This window comes from Siphateles boraxobius, unplaced genomic scaffold (assembly GCF_051911475.1).
Source record: "Siphateles boraxobius isolate OS27281-9 unplaced genomic scaffold, OSU_SipBor_1 65, whole genome shotgun sequence".
Taxonomy (NCBI): Eukaryota; Metazoa; Chordata; class Actinopteri; order Cypriniformes; family Leuciscidae; genus Siphateles; species Siphateles boraxobius.
Genome location: NW_027509192.1, coordinates 12,402,993 through 12,422,667, shown reverse-complemented (window position 1 = coordinate 12,422,667; position 19,675 = coordinate 12,402,993). Strand labels below are relative to the sequence as shown.

General features: G+C 38.1%; 2 protein-coding genes across 3 annotated transcripts; one reads left to right on the top strand and one right to left on the bottom strand.

Moving 5' to 3' along the window:
• The first annotated feature begins 227 nt into the window (after nucleotides 1-227).
• On the top strand, nucleotides 228-13,546 carry man2c1 (mannosidase, alpha, class 2C, member 1). Its single transcript, XM_077211042.1, has 26 exons — nucleotides 228-416; nucleotides 648-773; nucleotides 846-969; nucleotides 1,051-1,121; nucleotides 1,199-1,376; nucleotides 3,015-3,204; nucleotides 3,817-3,923; nucleotides 4,177-4,287; nucleotides 5,108-5,200; nucleotides 7,655-7,771; nucleotides 7,859-7,954; nucleotides 8,042-8,187; nucleotides 8,374-8,497; nucleotides 8,908-9,029; nucleotides 9,111-9,196; nucleotides 10,514-10,675; nucleotides 10,837-10,922; nucleotides 11,011-11,105; nucleotides 11,184-11,288; nucleotides 11,408-11,564; nucleotides 11,670-11,813; nucleotides 12,509-12,618; nucleotides 12,722-12,801; nucleotides 12,875-13,014; nucleotides 13,107-13,210; nucleotides 13,287-13,546. The coding sequence occupies exons 1-26, from the start codon at nucleotides 316-318 to the stop codon at nucleotides 13,399-13,401; spliced, it is 3,090 nt and encodes a 1,029-aa protein (XP_077067157.1). The 5' UTR covers nucleotides 228-315; the 3' UTR covers nucleotides 13,402-13,546.
• An 87-nt stretch (nucleotides 13,547-13,633) lies between these two features.
• On the bottom strand, nucleotides 13,634-19,578 carry neil1 (nei-like DNA glycosylase 1). 2 transcript variants are annotated; one of them, XM_077211055.1, is made up of 11 exons: nucleotides 19,501-19,578; nucleotides 17,800-18,281; nucleotides 16,099-16,218; nucleotides 15,790-15,874; nucleotides 15,606-15,699; nucleotides 14,659-14,780; nucleotides 14,553-14,580; nucleotides 14,405-14,466; nucleotides 14,125-14,326; nucleotides 13,949-14,050; nucleotides 13,634-13,846 (listed from the first exon to the last, which is right to left on the bottom strand). In XM_077211055.1, exons 2-11 carry the CDS (start codon nucleotides 18,255-18,257, stop codon nucleotides 13,797-13,799), a joined length of 1,323 nt encoding a protein of 440 aa, XP_077067170.1. In that variant the 5' UTR covers nucleotides 18,258-18,281; nucleotides 19,501-19,578; the 3' UTR covers nucleotides 13,634-13,796. The 2 variants fall into 2 exon arrangements, with proteins under 2 accessions (XP_077067170.1, XP_077067169.1); XM_077211054.1 differs by having other exon boundaries at nucleotides 17,800-18,293; nucleotides 19,501-19,565.
• Between the last annotated feature and the right edge of the window lie 97 nt (nucleotides 19,579-19,675).

Here is a 19,675-nt window from a genome sequence, read left to right as displayed (position 1 = left end):
AATTAACTTAATAGGCTATTATTATTAGATTATTATTGTAACAGTTTATCAAGTGATAGGAATTACGTTCAATTTTATTTAATATGCACTATTAAGCTATACATATTTTAAATGAATATCGTTCGTATGTACAAGTATCATTAACTGACACCGGCCATGCTTATATTTTTGGAAACACGTGGTGCAATGGCGGCCTCTAGTGTTCATCACGGCATTTACATATTATTGTTATTGTCAAAGTACTTCCGGGTGCTGCTAATACAGAACGCGTCTGGAGCTGATCTGTTCATTCATAACTACATTAGTTTTTTAATCATGTACCACCAACCCGTACTGAAAAACAGACGGACTCTACTGGAGCGAGCGGAGAAGTTTATCTCTGATATATATTTCACAGACTGCAATCTTAGGGGAAGGTAAGCCAGTGGACTTCTGTTCACTGTTCCTCTAATAATGTTTGATATTTAATTATTAATGTTCATGCAAATTCACTTATCAGATTTAATGTTAAACGAACTATTTGTACATAACATGTCTTTAAATAATGAATTTTTGTTTTTTTTTCTCTTGTAAACAAGTTATTGAAGCTTTGACCTTGTTTGGTAGTTTGTTATGAGCAGTGATGTAAACAGTCTCATTCACTGCAGACTGTTTGGAGACACTCATCCACTTGAGTCCATCACTGCTTTCCTGTCGGAGAAGAGAATTCCTTATTCAGAGGCCATCCAGCAAAACTTTCAGCCTTGTAATGTCGGTGATGCATTCGGACCCACGTAAGTTGTGTAATGTTTACTGTCTGCAACAAACTGTATAGCACTAGTGTATTGACTAAAAATGTTCGGCAGATGGTGGACGTGCTGGTTCAAAGTGGTCTTGAAGATCCCAGTGGCCTGGAGAGAGAAGGAGGTCCATTTGAGATGGGAGAGCGATGGAGAGGGGATGGTGTGGCGGGATCACCAACCAGTTCAGGTGTGGAAACCCAAGACCAGATCATGATCTCATGAAAGACATTTACATTTAAGATTTCACGCATTGTGAATTATTTTTCAGGGTTTGACCAAAGAAGGTGAGAAGACCAGCTATATTCTGACCGAGTGCTTGAAGGACAGTGAACCTCATTGGTTAGTGGAAATCTAAAGTCTGACTCTAAACTGATATACATTTGCTTCCATTTTCATGTTTTAATCTCATATTTCAGCATTACCCTATACGTGGAACTTGCATGTAATGGACTTTTTGGAGCTGGACAAGGTTCCATGATTGCCGCCCCCGACCCAAAGAGGAAGTACACTCTCCAGAAGGCCGAGCTTGTTGTTTTCAATCGAGATGTTAGGGAGCTTCTCACCGACTTTGAGATGCTTGTGGACATTGTCAAGGTACTTTCACATTGAACTGTGATGTTAAAGGTAGGGTAGGCACTTTTTGGAGCGGCTAGCAATAGCGAGCAAGCTTTGAAAGCATGAGATCCCTTAAGAGCATCTCCAAAGCCACGCCGCCTTCAAAACACATACACATATAACACACACAGCAGAGTCTGCAATGCGTCACGAGACAAGAGACGGCGTTAAACTACCTTTTGTTTCAAAGCACTTAAAGCTGCAGTAGGGAGTTTTGAGAAAATGTTGACTTAGCCTGAAAATTTGAACAAGCACAACTTACAAGTCCAACCCCCTTGCTCTCTGCTACGCTACATCCCTCCCTCCACAGCTCCTCCCCCACAGCGGAGCCTGCCGTGAACGCGTAGGCTAGTAAGCAGGACCACCGATGACGGCGGATTATAAACAGTTATGGAACATTCACTAATAGGGACGAAACATCAACAATATGCTTTACATTGACTATGGCCTGCCCATACTTTGACTACAAACTTGGTCCTCAAATCATTATGTATTTTGCAATACATGTAACTTTATAACGTTGCACTCTTTCTATAAGTTATAAATTGCTAGTAAGATAACGTTAAAGGATTAGTTCACTTTTAAAAATACTTTTGCTGATAATTTACTCACCCCCATGTCATCCAAGATGTCCATGTCTTTCTTTCTTCAGTCGAAAAGAAATTAAGGTTTTTGATGAAAACATTCTAGGCTTTTTCTCCATATAATGGACTTCAATAGGACACAAACGTTTCAAGGACCAAATGACAGTTTCAGTGCAGCTTCAAAGGGCTTTAAACGATACCAGACGACGAATAAAGGTCTTATCTAGCGAAACGATCGGTCATTTCAAAAATAAATACAAAACTTTAAGTTTTATAAGCAAAAATGCTCGCCTTGCTCTGTTCTGTGATGCACGTTCGTGATCCTGTTCGAACTCGTTCATTAAAATGAACAAATCTTTTTTCGAGTCATTTTGTTCGTTGAATGAACGAAATGACTCGAAAAAAGATTCGTTCATTTGGATGAACGAGTTCGAACAGGAGAGTCACGAACGACGGTACGCGCTCGCGCTGTGCAAGAGAGGGGTGATCAGCGCGTACACGAGCGTGATTAACACTGCTAAGACATTCCTCCTGGCTCTGATTGGTTGTTTCTGACCGGGAGCTGTGTATTTCTGCAAATGGCAATAGGACCACAGGGAGGAGCCAGAGGAGCTTGATTTTTTTCACAGATTATCTGTCTCATATTCTACTGTCAGGACATAATGACAGTTTTAACAAATATTTGTTTACAAAAGTTACCTACTGCAGCTTTAACATTACAAAAATAATGAACATAAACAACTTAAAGAGCACTAACCTGTACCACCTGACTGCTGCAGATTCATTTGGACCGAATGCAATGATGGGACGAACATTTTATGGCCCTACTCCTTCCACAGATGATAATACATTTAAATACATTTAGACCACTTAACTTAGTGATTGCGATCAGGATGTGAAGAGACTTTCAACCAGCATAACAAAAAATGTTTCTGGAACAAATCGCCTACCCTGCCTTTAAAGTTAGCAGTAAAACAAAAATCTACAGTTAAATAAACATTCTTGGTCTAATTTTTTTGCTATGTTTGCACAGTTACTAGGAGATGGAGAGCAGCGCGGATTCCAGGCCTTGTTTACAACCAATGAGATGGTGAATCTGTGCGATCCAGCCAATCCTAGTTCATTTGCTGCTGTTCGAAGTCTAGCCCAGAAGTTTTTTGCCCAGAAAAATGGGGAAAGCCAACATGTGGTTCATGCCATGGGCCACTGCCATATTGACTCGGGTAAAATTAAATAATTATTACTTCACTTGGTTAATTTTTTAATTATGCAGATTCTGGCATGTGGAAATGTACACTAACGTTTAAAAGTTTGGGTCATATTTTTATATTTTTTAAAGAAATTAAGGTACACATTACATTGAACAAAACTGAGATTATAGACTTTTACATTGTTAAACATATATCTATTTTAAATAAATGCTGTTTTTTTCTATTCATCAAATAATCCGGAATTGTTTTTATCATGGCATCGACAAAATATACTAAGCAGCACAACTGTTTTTAACACTGATAAAAAATAAGAAATAATTCAAATCAGCATATCAGAATGATTTCTGAAGGATCATGTGACACTGAAGACTGGAGTAATGATGCTGAAAACTCACAGGAATAAATGACATTTCAAAATGTGATAAAATAGGATAGTCATGTTAAATTGTAATAATATTTGACAATATTACGGTTTCTACTGTATTTGATTAATTAAATGCAGACTTGGTGAGCATAAGAGACTTCTCTCAAAAACATTAAACATTATACCAACCCCAAACTTTCGAATGGTAGTGTACATAAGAAATGTTACATCTTGTTGAATGTGTTCAATCCTGTCTTCAGCTTGGTTGTGGCCGTATGAAGAGACCATCAGGAAGTGTGCTCGCAGCTGGGTCACTGTGATCAGACTGATGGAGAAGAACCCAGAGTTTGTCTTTACATGCTCCCAAGTATGTTTTTATCACGGATTTTCTTTCTTTTTAGGCACAACGAGAAGGGATTGCCTTTAGTGTGGCCATCATCCAATTAAAAATAATACTAAACGTTGGGATGATTAAAATGTAAGCATGCAAAAAAAGTTTTTTCTTTAAATATTTTTTAGGTTTATGGTTAAGGGATGAAAAAAATATATAATTAGCTCAGTACAAAGCAATAGATGTAAATGAAACGATAAAAAAAAAAAACACAGATGTGTTTGTGCAGGCACAACAGTTCCAGTGGGTGAAGAGCTGGTATCCGGGTCTGTTCTCAGAGATCAAGCGCTTTGTGCAGAAAGGCCAGTTTATTCCAGTCGGAGGCACGTGGGTAGAGATGGTAGGACGCTAATTGTTGTTTTTGTTTCTTCACTGCATATTTCGCCCAAAAATGATTTCTGTCATTATAATAATTACTCCCCATCATGTCATTCCAAACCCGTAAGACCTTCGTTCATCTTCTGAACACAAAATTAAGATATATTCCCAGAGCTTTCGGTCCCCTTCATTGACAGCAACGCAATGCTCACTTTTAAGGCCCAGAAAGGTAGTAAAGACATTGTTAAAAATGTCCATGTGACTACAGTGGTTCAACCTGTTATGAAGCAACGAGAATACTTTTTGAGCAAAAAAAACCCAACTAAAATAACAACTTTATTCAACAATTTCTTCTCTTCCGTGTCATTCTCCTACGCTGTTAACGTGAGCAGCACGACGCATGTGTGTGATGCTGACGCAGAAGCTAGCCAATCCCGAGCCGGTGTTCTGACGTAGAACCAGGAAGCACTGCACTGTTTTTACAATGTGAACAGCGTCGGAGACTGACCCGAATGAGAAGAAATTGTTGAATTAAGTCGGTATTTTGTTGTTGTTTTTTGCACAAAAAGTATTCTCGTCGCTTCATAACATTAAGGTTGAACCACTGTAGTCACATGGACTATTTTAATGATGTCTTTACTACCTTTCTGGGCATTAAAACTGATCATTATATGTTTTTTGATGGTAAATGTCTATGGAGGGGTCAGAAAGCTCTCGGATTTCATCAAAAATATCTCTTCCGGGTTTGGAACGTCATGAGGGAGAGTATTTAATGATGGAATTTTCATTTTTGGTTGAACTATCCCTTTAACAAGCTTATTTGGTCTGTTTCTTTGTATCAGGATGGAAACTTGCCGTCTGGGGAGTCCATGGTCAGACATTTTCTACACGGCCAGAACTTCTTCAAGGATGAATTTGGACATTACTGTAAAGAGGTACTTCTGTTTATCTAAAAACAAATAGGTGCATTCAGTCCCATCACACAATATAGTTAATTTAGTTTTTTTTAACATCATTATCAGTGTTGAATATGATGCTGAAACTCATGGTCACTGTCAACCAGGTCTTGAAATCTTTTAAATTTACTGGGAAAGAACAGATTAAGAAAGAAAAACAGTGCATATCGTCTCTCCTCCAAGGCTGAGGAGGCCATGAGAACCTGAAAGGAGGGCACATGAGGCTGTATATTTGTCAGACACAACCTTGAGATGAGATAAAGTACAAAAACAAGAAATGAATCTTAAAACCTTTTAAAAGTGGTTCTGTCATGAGAAATCATATTTTACTTAAACCTTGTACCATTAAAACATCCTGCAAGTGTCATAGCTTAAAATATCTTTCACATGGGCAAACATGGGCAAAGACATTTGCATATGACTCCCTCCACAGCAAGTTATCGACCAATAGTTATGCATCATTACACCATAAGCCACGCCCACTGGTGCTCAGTTGAAACTCCGGCTGATACCTGTCTATCCATCTTTCTCCGAATGAGCCTTCTGCATTTTTAGATAATGGGAGGCACTTCCGGTTTGGGGAAGTTCCATTCAAAAAGACTGATGCTGCGTCCCAATTCGCATACTCTCCGTCCTAAATAGTATTCGAAACTAGAATTAGTACTTCCCAAATCGTAGTATGTTGAAATGAGTGTTCCAAAACGACCCCGATAGTCTACTATTTCCAGTCGGAATCCGAAGTGCAGATCGATGCACTCTAACGGCTGATATTGCCCACAACCCATCGCGCGTTGGACGAGGATTCGATTAGAACTACAAACATGAGTTAAAAGTGTTAAAAAAACTACAGACATGGAAGACGCGTGAGTCCGGCAGTTATGTAGAGAGGTTTAGAAGGGGTTTGAGTGATTAATTATCAATATCTAACCTGACGAAAATGTATTATTATTCAATGTTGTCTACATTATATTGCATCTGCAGCAGCATTGTGAACTTTTGTAAAGAAACGTTTAGCCATTAACTTTGAAATGCATCATTACATTCAAATTACAAACACATTAGGAGAGTCTCCGCATGAAAGACCCACGACTCGCAGATCAACGTGCTATACATTTCTCTCCGAAATGGTAGGAAGTTAAATTAGATTGAATGGCTGACATAAACTATGACGAGGATTGACAGGGCAGTATACGGAGACAGGACGCACGTGACAGATCTGTCCCTTAAAGATGACGAAGTAGTCCCAAAGCTTGCCTAATTTTTTGCTACACACTCAAAAGTATGTACTTTTTCTTCACAAAAACAGTACATACTTTTAGGGCGCAGTATAAGTAGGCGAATTGGGAGGCAGCATGAGACACATCATTTCAACAAACACATTAGTTTGTGATGCAAATAATCCTTATCCGTCAGTTTGACTGAATGTGCTGAAAAAAAATCTATTTTATATTCTATTATCAGCCGTCAGGAGATTAGTATTTTAATCTGACATGGTATCACAAGAATATCAATGGCAAAAGCTTTCAGTCGCTGTATTCTTTTCCTCCTGATTATTTTCTCTTTTTCATTGTATTCCGCTGTAACAGTATAAAAAGACAACAAATACTGTGCATTTGGGGTCTGCTCTCTTGATTTAATTTGATACATCTCATGAATAATTCACTGGAATGCACTGGAAGGAAGTGTCTTGCACTCAAATGTAATGTCAAATGTCTCTCCTTTTCACTTCTAATCCCTGTTAGCAGTGTTTACTAGAAATGTTTTTAAAGCAGGTAAATACAATATCTATTGTCTGTCAAAATGATGGAAATCACTTTAAAATGTTATTACTTAATGTTCCATTTAATGAACATTTTTGATTAAAGGTATAATTTACCCAAAAATTAAAATTCTGTCACCATTTACTCACCTTCAAGGTGTTCCAATTCCAAACATGTATGAGTATAATCTGTTGAACACAAAATAAGATATTTTGACAGCAGACATTGACTTCCATAGTATTTTTTTCCCTAATATGGAAGTCAATGGCTGCCGCCAACTGTCTGGTTACCAACATTCTCGTTGTACTCAGTTTTTGAAAATGCTTATTGTGTTCATAGAGCGAACCTTTTGCTAATTGTTTACAGTTTAACGGTTTAAGTTACTCCCATAATTTGTGCATAATGGAGCTTAGGAAAAGGGTGGATACCAAACGCGAGCATTATGTTGCAGACAATAAAAACAAGTATTTCCTTAGACTTAATATGCATAAACTATATGATAATTTACTGCCATCATGTGAATTTGTAATCGTGCAATCAGTTAAAAGTAACTGTAGTCTAGTCTGATTATGACTATATATGTATATCTTATGCAGTATGCTAGTTACTGTTATAAAAAACACACACACACACACTTCCTGTACTAATTCACTGTCTACTGTGTCTCGCACAGTTCTGGCTGCCAGACACTTTTGGCTACTCTGCACAGCTTCCTCAGATCATGAAAGGAAGTGGAATCTCTCGTTTCCTTACTCAGAAGCTCAGCTGGAACCTTGTTAACACATTCCCGGTGGGTGCCTATCACATCTGTACATATGAAAACCATTATTATGGTTGTTTGTGATGTTCATAATCACATGATTCCTCTTTCCACCAGCATAACACATTCTTTTGGGAAGGTATTGATGGGACACCGGTTCTCACTCATTTTCCTCCTGGTAACTCCTATGAGATGAAGGGAAAAGTGGAAGATGTAAGTTTTTACAAGTTGTAATATATCATTTGCGAGCTCCCTCTAATGAAGGGCCAGCTCATTTCTCCTTCCTTTGACTCAACACAGCTGATTAACACAGTGAAGAACAACAAAGACAAGGGACGAGTCAATCACAGCGCAGCCCTGTTTGGTTTCGGCGACGGGGGTGGTGGCCCAACACAGCTAATGCTTGACCGTCTACAGCGTGTCCAGGACACTGATGGTCTGCCAAAGTCAGTTCCTTTTCCTCTGAGGGTGTAACTAAAAAACACCTATTTCCTGTTATTTATACAGACTATATAAAAATATAAAAATTATAATGTACTTACCGTGTGATGCATTCATGACGTCATTCAAAAATACTTACCAGAATGAGCTGTCCTTCAGTTTGATTTAATAAACATGATTATGTCATCCAGGGTTCAGATGTCAACTCCTGATGTCCTGTTCTCTCAGCTGGAATCGGACTCATCCCTTCTGTGCACATGGGTTGGCGAGCTCTTCCTTGAGCTACATAATGGCACCTACACCACACAAGCAAAGGTGTGTGTCCATCTTCCAATCCCCCAAATAGTGCACTTCCTAACTGCATTCATTTTTTCATTGTTTTGATAAAGATGCATATAATGCGTCAACTTTTTTTGATAGTCAAGATTTGGCATTCTGTCATAAGAGGAAAACTGGCTGATTTTGGTTACTGTACCTTTAAGACTTTGTGTAAATGACTTGTTATGATTGGTAATGATTAACCTCCACTTACTGACAAAGTTCACAACATTATTAATCAGGGCAGGTCTGCTGAATACTTGCATTAGGCAATAGGCATTGAGGGAGTTGCCATTTGATAATATGCCAATTGTTACTACATCAATACTCTTGTCAGTTTTTGATTGACCAGCTTGGTTTTTATTTATGTTCCGAGTCAACTCCCCTAATTTTTTTTTTCTCTGTAGATAAAATTGGGAAACCGTCAATGTGAAGTTCTGCTTCATGACGTTGAGGTGGCTAGCTGTCTGGCCTTGTGTAAAAGAGATAGCTTCAAATACCCAGCATGCAAACTTCAAGAACTGTGGAGGCAAGTACTCAAGCATCAAATATTCTGATGATAAGAGCATAGATGAAATCTCAATTGGCTCTCTGCATGTCTTTATTTTAGATTGCTTCTACTCAATCAGTTCCATGATGTGATTCCTGGCAGCTGTATTGAGATGGTTGTTGAGGATGCTTTACAGTACTATGACGGTAAACCATCTGCCTTTACCATGTTCTGCATATTTTATAGGGATGCACAATGTTCATTGTAATTTTATCGGGCCGTGGCCAATATATTAAAGCCGATAAATAATGCATTATTTCCTTCAGCTGAGACACTTAAGATGTGCATCATGTTTGTCATGAGTGTTTTGAATTGCTTGAAATATGATTGGAATCACTTTGAAAATTAAAATACTGTTAATGCAACATGTGCAGCGCAAGTCCAGTGTATATAGGTTACATACAATTATAATGAGAACATCATTATAATTGTGTGCTTAGCCTTGGTACATGGCTTTTAATAGGGAGACCATTATAATGAGAACATCATTATAATTGTGTTCTTTGTACATGGCTTTTAATAGTGATATTTTTGTTTTTATAATCAGGCTCTCAAAAATTATATAAAAAGTTTATTAATTTAGATTTATCGGCCAATATATCGGTTATCAGCTTTCAAATATAAAGAATAATGGATTCGGTAGCAACCAAAATTTTCATATCGGTGCATCCCTAATATTTAATTCTAAAGTTCGATTTTAATATTACAATTAGTAATGTTAAAGAGATACTTGATAATTCTGGCATCATTTACTCAACATCATGTTGTTCCAACTCTGTATTATTGTATTTTTTCAGTGGAACACAAAATAATTATTTTTCATACAATTAAAATCAATTGGTCTGGTCTGTGCCTAGCTTTAAAAAAAAAGTTGTAATTTAGGTCATTTTCTGAACTTTGTGACCTTTGGCATAGCTCTCAAATCATCTCATTCACACTTCTGCATGTTCAAATATGAGGCAGCATGTGTGGTTACAGGACCTGTGAGAACTAGTGGCACTTGGCATCCCTGACATCAAAACTAGTGCATGTCCTCACATGGCATATTTGAATACTTCAACAAGATTTTATATGATTTTATAGATATGATTATTATAATCATAATAATAAACAAATTCCTTGATGCACAAAAAAGATTGACTTTGACTCAACAGATTGTGTGAATGGAAAACTGGATTCACCAGCAGACCAATCCCATTGCACATCATCTCAAATGTTGTTTTAGTCATCCTGAAATGCCTGAGCCAAAGCTTGTCATCAAAATTATTTATTACCTCCTAGAACTCTCACATCATCCGATTATGTTAGGTTTGGAACAAAACGAAGATGAGTAAACTATGACAAAAAACTGATATGTACAACCTGTTAACTGTTATCATTTTTAAAATATGACAAAGCTAACATAAGTGATATTATCTTGATGAAGATCACGATGAGCATAACCTAATGAACTTCGTTTTCAGATATACGCAACGCAGGGTCTAGACTACTTCTTGCTGCTTGTGAATCACTGGGATTCTCTTCTGACAAGGGTGTAGGATCAAGCACAGCTGTACTGAACACTTTACCCTGGGAGAGAACTGAAGTCATATCACTGCCAGGGGAGGGCTCTAACATAAGATTAGGTACTTCCCACTAACAAAACATATCATTGTTCAGATGACCTTCTTTTGGATAAATTTCAGATATAATTTTTTCATATCTAATGACAAGGTAAGATTTTATTAAAGTACAATAAGGCTCATTGAAGCACATCCCCTATTATAGTTTCCACCTGTTTCTACAGCCTTGGTGAAAGTACCTAGCGTGGGCGTAGCTCAAGTCACCGAGATGGCTGGGCCTACAGAGCCTACAGTCTCCGTCACAATGATGGTACTTATTTCCCTTGGACATTTTCCATCATTTCATGATTTTCTTCATCCCACACATTTTCGTCATTCAGTTCTCATTTGTGATACAGGTCGATGGGACCATTATGATGGAGAATGGCCTTTTGAAGGCCACAATTGACCAAACAGGTCGATTGATGTCCATGCGTTTAGTCCAAACAAACAGGTGAGTCATAATGTAGGCCTTAAAGCAGAGTGCCCAATCTTGTAGGATTGTTTATAGAGCTTACTGCATTGACTTCAGGGAAACCATTTCTGAGGGTGGCTTTGGAAACCAGTTTTCTTTGTTCGATGATGTGCCTCTGTATTGGGATGCTTGGGATGTGATGGACTACCATCTTCAGACAAGGTCAGTATGTTTATTGTCACATCAGTGGTTGGGATCAGATTCGTATGAATCCAGCTTTGAACTCTGTGTGAACCCAAATTAATGTCATAACCTTGATGGCAATAAATCTACTTTCCCAGGAAGCCTGTAATTGAGCTTGTCGAGCCGGCTAAGGTAGTGAGATCTGGGGGGGTTCAGGGCAGCGTCTCCTTTTCGCTAAGAATCAGTGGAAACAGCACTATAAGACAGGAGATTATTCTGGATGCTTGCTGCCCCTATATTAAATTCAATACACAGGTGAGGAATGAGGAATTACAACTAAGTTTGTCATCTTAAGCTTGATATTTAATCACCCAGCTGTTCAAGAAACTTTGTAAAGCGTAATGGATATCTTGTTTCCAGGTGGACTGGGAAGAGGCACATAAGTTTCTGAAGGTGGAGTTCCCCGTGCAAGTGCGCAGCCCAAACGCTACCTATGAGATCCAATTCGGACACTTGCAGAGGCCCACTCATAGAAACACCTCCTGGGACTGGGCTCGCTTTGAGGTACTGCAAACTTGGTTTATTTTCTGGTCATAGAAGTATAGCCCCTATCTTTCTGAATGGCCAAAAACTGGTCCTATTCTAAATGTTTCATTCAATCCTGTCTGACTGCATTCAAAGCAGTCTTCCTCCAGAGTCCACATTCTGGTGACATTACAGTAGTAGATTGTCGAGTAGTAGTCTGCCGTGAAAAAGGGCGCAATGAGGGAGCATTGTGGCTAATAAGAGGTGCTCGTGAGCACCCTTTAGAAACATGAAATTATAAATTTCCTTGCAGTCTTGTTGGCCTTGTGTGTGAATAGGTTACAAGATGACCCAAATTCACGTCAAGTACTTTGTTTGGGACTCTATTTGCCAAATGTACATTTCAGTAACCTGTTCAAGCACCAATAAAATCGACCAAAAATAATTCAAGGTAAACCTTGAATCTTTAGCTCAAATCAGGCTAAAACCTGCCTTTTTCTGGTTGGTCCAATGAAAGCACTTGCATGTTCAAAACCAAAAGGACCATGTCTTTCCCAATGGGATGACTGGTTCTTTTAATTTGAAGATATGACTTTGCTTCCTACAAACCCCCATATTGAGGGCTGCAATTTCTCCCATGGGTTTCTCAGCAGCTGCCATCTCTCCTCTTTATAAAGTCTGTGTTTAATGTTCTCTTAGAGAATATTACGTTATTTCTATGATTTATTTAATAGGTGTGGGGACACAAATGGGCTGATCTGTCTGAGCATGGCTTTGGCGTGGCTCTTCTTAATGACTCCAAATACGGCTACTCGGTCCATGAAAACATCATGACCTTGTCCTTGTAAGCTACCCATGCAGAATGAACAAACATGGCAGAATTTTTTTCTCACACAAGTAGACATGTCATTAAGATGTTTTGCTAACACCACTGTTTTTTTCCACAGATTGCGGGCTCCAAAAGCGCCAGATGCCAATGCAGATATTGGGCGTCATAATTTTACCTACGCATTGATGCCACATACAGGTTGGTACATCTCAAATATAAACTATTAGAAGTAATTTCCAGACAACCATTAATAAAATCATTGTCTGAAAAGGCCCCTTCCAGGAAGCTTCAGTTATCCAGTATGCCTACAACCTGAACTTCCCGCTCCGTGTCTATCATGGTGCCATTTCTGAACCCTTGAGTGCGTTCTCTATAAATTCGCCTGCGGTCATCCTGGAGACCATAAAACAGGTGCGCCGTTCATGAAATGACCTGACGGTAACCTTTCCTGACAGATTTTGCCCACTGCGTCAGCACGAACTCGGTTTCCTTTTTTCTCACAGGCGGAAAGAAGAGAGAATGCCCTTCTTATTCGCCTCTATGAGTCTCACGGAAGCAGTGTGACTGCGACTTTGTCAACTTCCCTTCCAGTGAAAGAAGCCTGGCAGTGAGTACACAATGAATACTAACCTTCTGTTGTTGTATTGTTAAGAACACTAACAAATAACTTGCTGCCTTTATAGTTGTGATCTCCTGGAGCGTCCTGATCCCAGCATTCCTGTGTCAAAGACCGCCTCTGGAATATCCTTAACGTTCAAACCCTTTCAGATCAGATCTCTCCTCTTAATTATACATTGAACCATTTAAATCCGTATGAGTTATGACGCAGGAACTTAAATCCCTTGTAAGACCCTGAGTAGCTGACATCACTTTTGAAAAATGTGCGGTTGCGCACACATTTTCACCTTTGTAAAATAAATAAATTTCAATGTTTGATTTACAATGTATTGTTCCTGTTATTATTTCCTCTGAACTCTCTTTCCTTTTAAGTGATATTTTAGAAAAAAAGGCAAGATGGCCGATTAAACAGTAGAGTTTAGGAAATATATTTTTTAATATATTTCAGGTATTTTTTGTATACATATTTTATTCATGTTAAAAATAGATTATGAAGTCTTTACTGAATATAAAAGGTCTGAGTGGTCCGTTACAGTAGTTTCATGTCCTTTTGAAAAGTATACAGATTTAAGTCATCATCTTGAACGGCCTCGTCTTGTGCCACTACTTCTCCTCTGTGGCTCTGCTACAAAAGAATCCAGAAAAAGACTGAATCAGCTACCCAAGACACCACAACTCACCGAGCACAGTCAGCTTCTGTATTAAAAGGCCACGACTGAATTCATACCTTTTGTTGCACTTTCCCTGCAGGTGACGGAATTCCTTTTAGTTTTAATCACTTCCTCCACATGTTGGCCTTTGATTTTGTTAGTTCCAGTCCTGGGAGGAACTTAAAAAAGGACAACATTGCCATGAAATCACTGTAAAAATACAAAATGCAAATGGTGAATGTAAGATTCTAACCTTTTGAGGGTCTCTTTCCTTGTTTTTTTGACTTTGTGTTCTCATCTGCAGGTTCTGTACTGACCCTCTTTGTGTCTTTTTTCTGCCTTTTTGAACCACTTTGTGCTTTAGAGGTTGCAGCTTCCATCTTTACCTTTAAGTCGTCCTTTTTCTTGGCAGGCTTTTCTATTGCAATGCTTACGGTGTGAGTCTTTTTGGCTTTCTAGAGTGAAGTAGACGTTTAATGTTCATGTATCTGTTCATGAACCCAAGTTTAAAAAAAAAGGTAACTGCTTTTCACCTTTGAATCGGTATAATCGTGATCTTTCTGTATTTTCCACTTATTTTTGCGAGATTTGGCACCTAATGGAAATATTTTTTAGTTGTAAGTGACTCAAATTCTTAGGAGTAAATCATCTGTATGAATCATCATTGCAGAGTGGTTTTACCTTTGGGCACCATAGGACCAGGATCCCCCTGAAACAAAGCATTGAAATAAAATGTTACCTAATGGTTTCCAGGTTTAGAAATATAATTTTACAAAGATTTACATACTTTGAACCAAATTGTCCGTCCATTGTGGTCACTTAATGAGTTCATGCCATCCACAGAGTAACACTGCATCCAGGCTTGTAGCACAGAATATTCAGCCTTTGCTGGTGTATAGCCATTTTCACCTAATTATATAAAAATTAAGTAAAAAATCAGTTCCACGAATACCAATCTGAAGCTAAAAAAGGCAATTTCACTGACACTACTGTAGGGGGTGGATTGAAATCCACTGCAGCTTCAATGTATATGAGTGATTATAATCAAGGTATTAATCGATATGTTTCCTTCTAAATATCAAATGAGTCGAATGACTTCTCTGGAGATTTTACTTTGTTATAGAAGTAACCAGTGTGATTACTGAAATGTCTGTATTTGATATCTGAATGCAGTAACAGTGCTTGCTTATTCAGCCCGCTTCCAGAAATGAAATATGGACTTGTTTTGTGTTTGACAAAGGTCTTCAACATGTTAAAACATATAGGGGTCATTGGAGCCAATAGTTTAAGGGACCCTTTCTTTGTTAAAGCCTTACTTTCCAGTTTGAATAAAGTTTCCCTATCCTTGAGAGAAAGAACGCATTATCCTGATGTTTTGAGAGGACTCTCCTGTTTATAGTTAGAGCCTGGCCAAATCCAACCTTGGAAAATTACTGTGTTTATCTATTTCTTATCTATTTCCTACAAACTCCTGTATGAGTCTTGAAGCTGACTTCTGCTGATGGAACTGCAAACTATTTTCAGTAAATCTTTGCTTTTATTTATTATAATTCTGACTTCATTCATCATATCTAGTTCTCGGTCTTTAACTGTAAATCCCCTTACACTACGACTACAAATCTGAGGTGACATGTTAATCAGAATGTGATGGGTATGCATGTGCCATCATACACAGCTGTGCAAAATAGCAATTGATAAATTAATGCATCACAATTAAATGCAGCGTAAACCAACCCAATTTCACCACCTCCAAAGGAACAGCGTGACACAAAGAAAGGAGGTCTGGGATCTCAACCTTCACCCCCTTCTTTCCAGCAGTATCTGTTGTCTGGATGAAACCGAACAGAGCCATGATTAATGCCAGACAAAGAGCCTAGTAATACACTGACTATAGGGTCAGATTCTTTACTGTAATAACCTTTTTGATCTCCTTTTTATCCTCATTTTTCAGCTCAATTCCCTCTAGAACTGTCCGTGCCTTCACGAACGGGGGGATTTGTAATCTGAAAAGGATGTGTGGGGAAAACAATAAGTCCCTTTTTCTCATAATCTGAATTAAATTGGCACGATGGTAGACCATCAAAGAGAGGAATATTTCTGTGGTTTAATGTACAATTAAGTTAAAAAGGGGAGGGGGGGGGGGTTCCAAATAGACAATGTGGTTTTATTCTCAAAGTTGAGATACACTGTTTATTTCGAACATCGAAAACATTGGAAAGTGAGTTACCTGAACAAAATCTCTGCTCGAAGATAGTTCCCAATCCCGTTGAAATACTTCTGATTTAAGAGAGCCTCACAGATGGGTTTGTCAAATGCCTTGTCAGACAGATTTGAAAGAACATTCTCCCTGAAATATTTAAACACATACTAAGTTATCAACCCACTGCATCGTAAAATGGCCCTTTCATATTAATCCCATCTCCACCGTCAGTAGCATCAAACAAAATGTCACGTTGTGCCTGTGAGTAACCTTATCCGCCAATTTCCACGTGACTACATATATTAATTGAGTTGTACACCACAATGTCGAAGACACATCATGAAATATGTTTGGCATAAAATATGTCTAGGGCTGGGTTGAAAATAAAATGTTCTCGATTTGAATCGTCTCTTATCTTGCTGGACCGTCTGATACTAAAATCCCATGAATTGATTTTTTATGAACAAAACATTGTTTGTAGCGCACCTCCCATCCAAATCAGTATAATCTTTGTTACTTTTTATATGAAACAAAGTCTTAAGCTTTCAAATTCTGACAATTTTACTACGGAATTCAAATTAACCAAACAGGGAATTAAACTGAAAAATAAAGTTACAAAACCTTAAAAATACAACACTACATTTAAAGTGACAATTAACATATGCTAAATGATGACTAGCGCGAAATTTAAAGCTCTTACTTAAAGTTACCTTTTCCCCTAAGAACAGGCCTATTTCACAAAATGGCGACCGAGACCGGAAGTAGGCTAAACTCTTTTCCGGTGAAAGCGCTAGCAGTTGCAGTCGGAGGACAAATGCGGAGACTAAAAGCGGTCCGTCCTGTTGCGTACCTTTTTATGTTTCAACGGTTTCAACCCAAAGAAGAAACAACCCTATTTATCACTTCACAGCTTTCCGTGTTTTGCTGGTTTCCATGGAACAACTGGGGAGAAGTTAAATCACGCCAGAGTGACACAAACGACAAAAAGACTTCTGGTCGCGCCGCCGCCCGCCCTACCTGCTGGTAGTTGACCGTTAAAGCAAAATGAGACGCATGCGCAGTACTCCAAAAGTCTGAGCGCGCAAATGATGACGCAGTTATTACGGTAACATCGTAATCTAGCCATTTCATTTATTTGATATACATATTAAACGCTATAATCGTTATATTACATTTGTATTAAATTACAAAAAAAATGACACGGAATAAAAATAAAATAGTATTTTATAAAGTAGTAGTAATAAATGTCTTCTGCCGTGATCAATCACTCTGTATTTTTTGGGAAGACATTTGAACAAAAGTGGACAACATGCGGAAATGAATGTGTTTTTCCTGTAAGGGTTTAAAATTCATGTAACACATTTAAAATGATAGATACAAACTATAGTTTCGTTTTTGATCGCTATGCTGTTCCATCCACTTTTGCATTTTGTCTAAATGTGGGCTACTGTACAATTGGAAATGTATTTTCTTGCATTTGAAATACATTTTGAAATAAATTTTGGTATATGAATGGTTTTCACTTTCAAAAACCGAACTTCACTGTTTACAACATATTTTTACAATATATTTAAAATATATTTTTGCCAGGAAAACAATTTCGTATGGGTAGCCTACTGTGTTCACTTCCTGCTATCTTACTAGAAACCTAGCTAAATATTTTATACTAATTTCTGTTATAAGTTTAATGAGTACAATATGATTATTAGAGTTCAGTGAATCCCTCACCTGAAGCTCTCGTACTCAAACATGACGCAAGGCCCTCTGTCTTTTTGCCAGGTCCCATTTGCTTGCCAGCTGCCGAATCTGCGTGTGTCCTCAAAACTCAGAACCCTGCGTGGGCTCTCATTAGTGTAGAACCGCAGGTGGGCATGTTTTGGAAGAAGGTCTTCCGAGGTGAAGCGGAAAAACCCTGACATCCCAAATCGGAAAACCACATCCATTGGATTCTGAGACTGATGTTTACCGACCTTGCGTTTACTGTCACCATCATGTTTAATGGGTGTGAGTGTGAGTATGACCTCTTTTCCTCTGGACTTGGCTTTGATGATGTAGGCATCGCAGCAGAATGGGACCTCAGGATTTTTATTCACTTCAGATTTCTCTACGGCTCCAGTAAACACAAGCCCTTCACACATCCTGTTGACAAACAGGCTAGCCAAATGAAGCTCAGGACCCTCCGGCATTCTCGAACATGAAAGGAAGATAGTCTGTGGAAAAACCTAAACATAAGGGGTTCAGATGTTGTTGTTTTCCTTTTAGGACCTAAAACTCTTAGTCGTCACAATGAAATCAAAATCGGCTATTCTTTTTTTAATGGAATATTACACTAGTTATTATAAATGATTTATCCATGCATATCATTATTTTTTATGCATGTGCCCTTAAAATCTTTAATCAAAATAACTCTCCCTCATGCAGCAAGACGTGTTTACTGGCACGAGGGCGGGGCAACCTGTCAATCGCATGAGATTGACCAATAGCAAACCACAACCATCCGATCAAGTCCGACTTTTCTTGTTCGAGGATATATCTTACATCACAAAGGGAAAGAAAAGACTTATTTAACTTCCGCTTCATGCTGACTTTAATAATTTAGGCCCATCTTATTTTTTTTCTAAAAACAATGATCAGTGAAAGTAGTTGATTAACCTTCAGAAAACGCAGAATCAGATTTAAAAAACTCAGGAAGTCAAACTAAATTGCTTTATTTCTTAGTTGGTTTTGTTGTTCTTCTTTTTTTTGCAGCCAAAAACATCAACTTGTCTAAACATTTATATAATGTAAGTGTTTTTGCAACTTTCTAGGAAAAAAGGAACATGACAAACTTAGGGAAAATATGAAAACTTTTTTGACCAAATGGGTAATGAAGTGGAAGATTTAGCCTAAATTAAGCATGTACGTACTAACAAATTTGAATAAAATATTTCGGATAAATTAATGATTTTTTTTTTTTTTTACTTGAGTAACAGGCATGAAGCTCGACACATTCAGTTACCGCTACAATCTGTGTAAAAGTTCATTAAAAAATTAACGATACTTCCTCCCATTTGTCAGTTTCAAGAAATGTTTTTGTAAATTTAGTAACGGGTATTTGTGCCTCTAATGCTTACCAAAAAAAACAACACCAAAGTGGCCAATAATAGATAATAGTTCAACTGGACTGAATTGTGTATTGTAATCTAATTGACAGCGTCTGATAAGCGTGCTGTCCTAGTTTACAATCCTTTCCTGATGTTGAACGATGCTGTTGTTATGAAAGTCGTCCGTAAGCGCTAGCAACTACCGGTAGTACATGCATGTTTTAGATGGTAGCTGCTACATGCAAAGTTCACGAATTGTCGCTTTGCAACGTGTGCTCCCAAATAGCCAGCAAGATCATGTTTAGTAAATCGCAGGTTAAATTCAATGAATCGTGCACCAACTCACCTTTGCTCCAGATGTATGGTATATAATAATGGAAACTAGCGCGGTGTGTGCTAAAGTTTATGAAACGGGCAGGGGAGCATCATGGGAGTCGTAGTTTATTTCCACTCCCCAAAAAATATCTGAATAAACTCTACGGTATGTATTTGCATTTTAAGGATATGCCATTCCCCTTTAA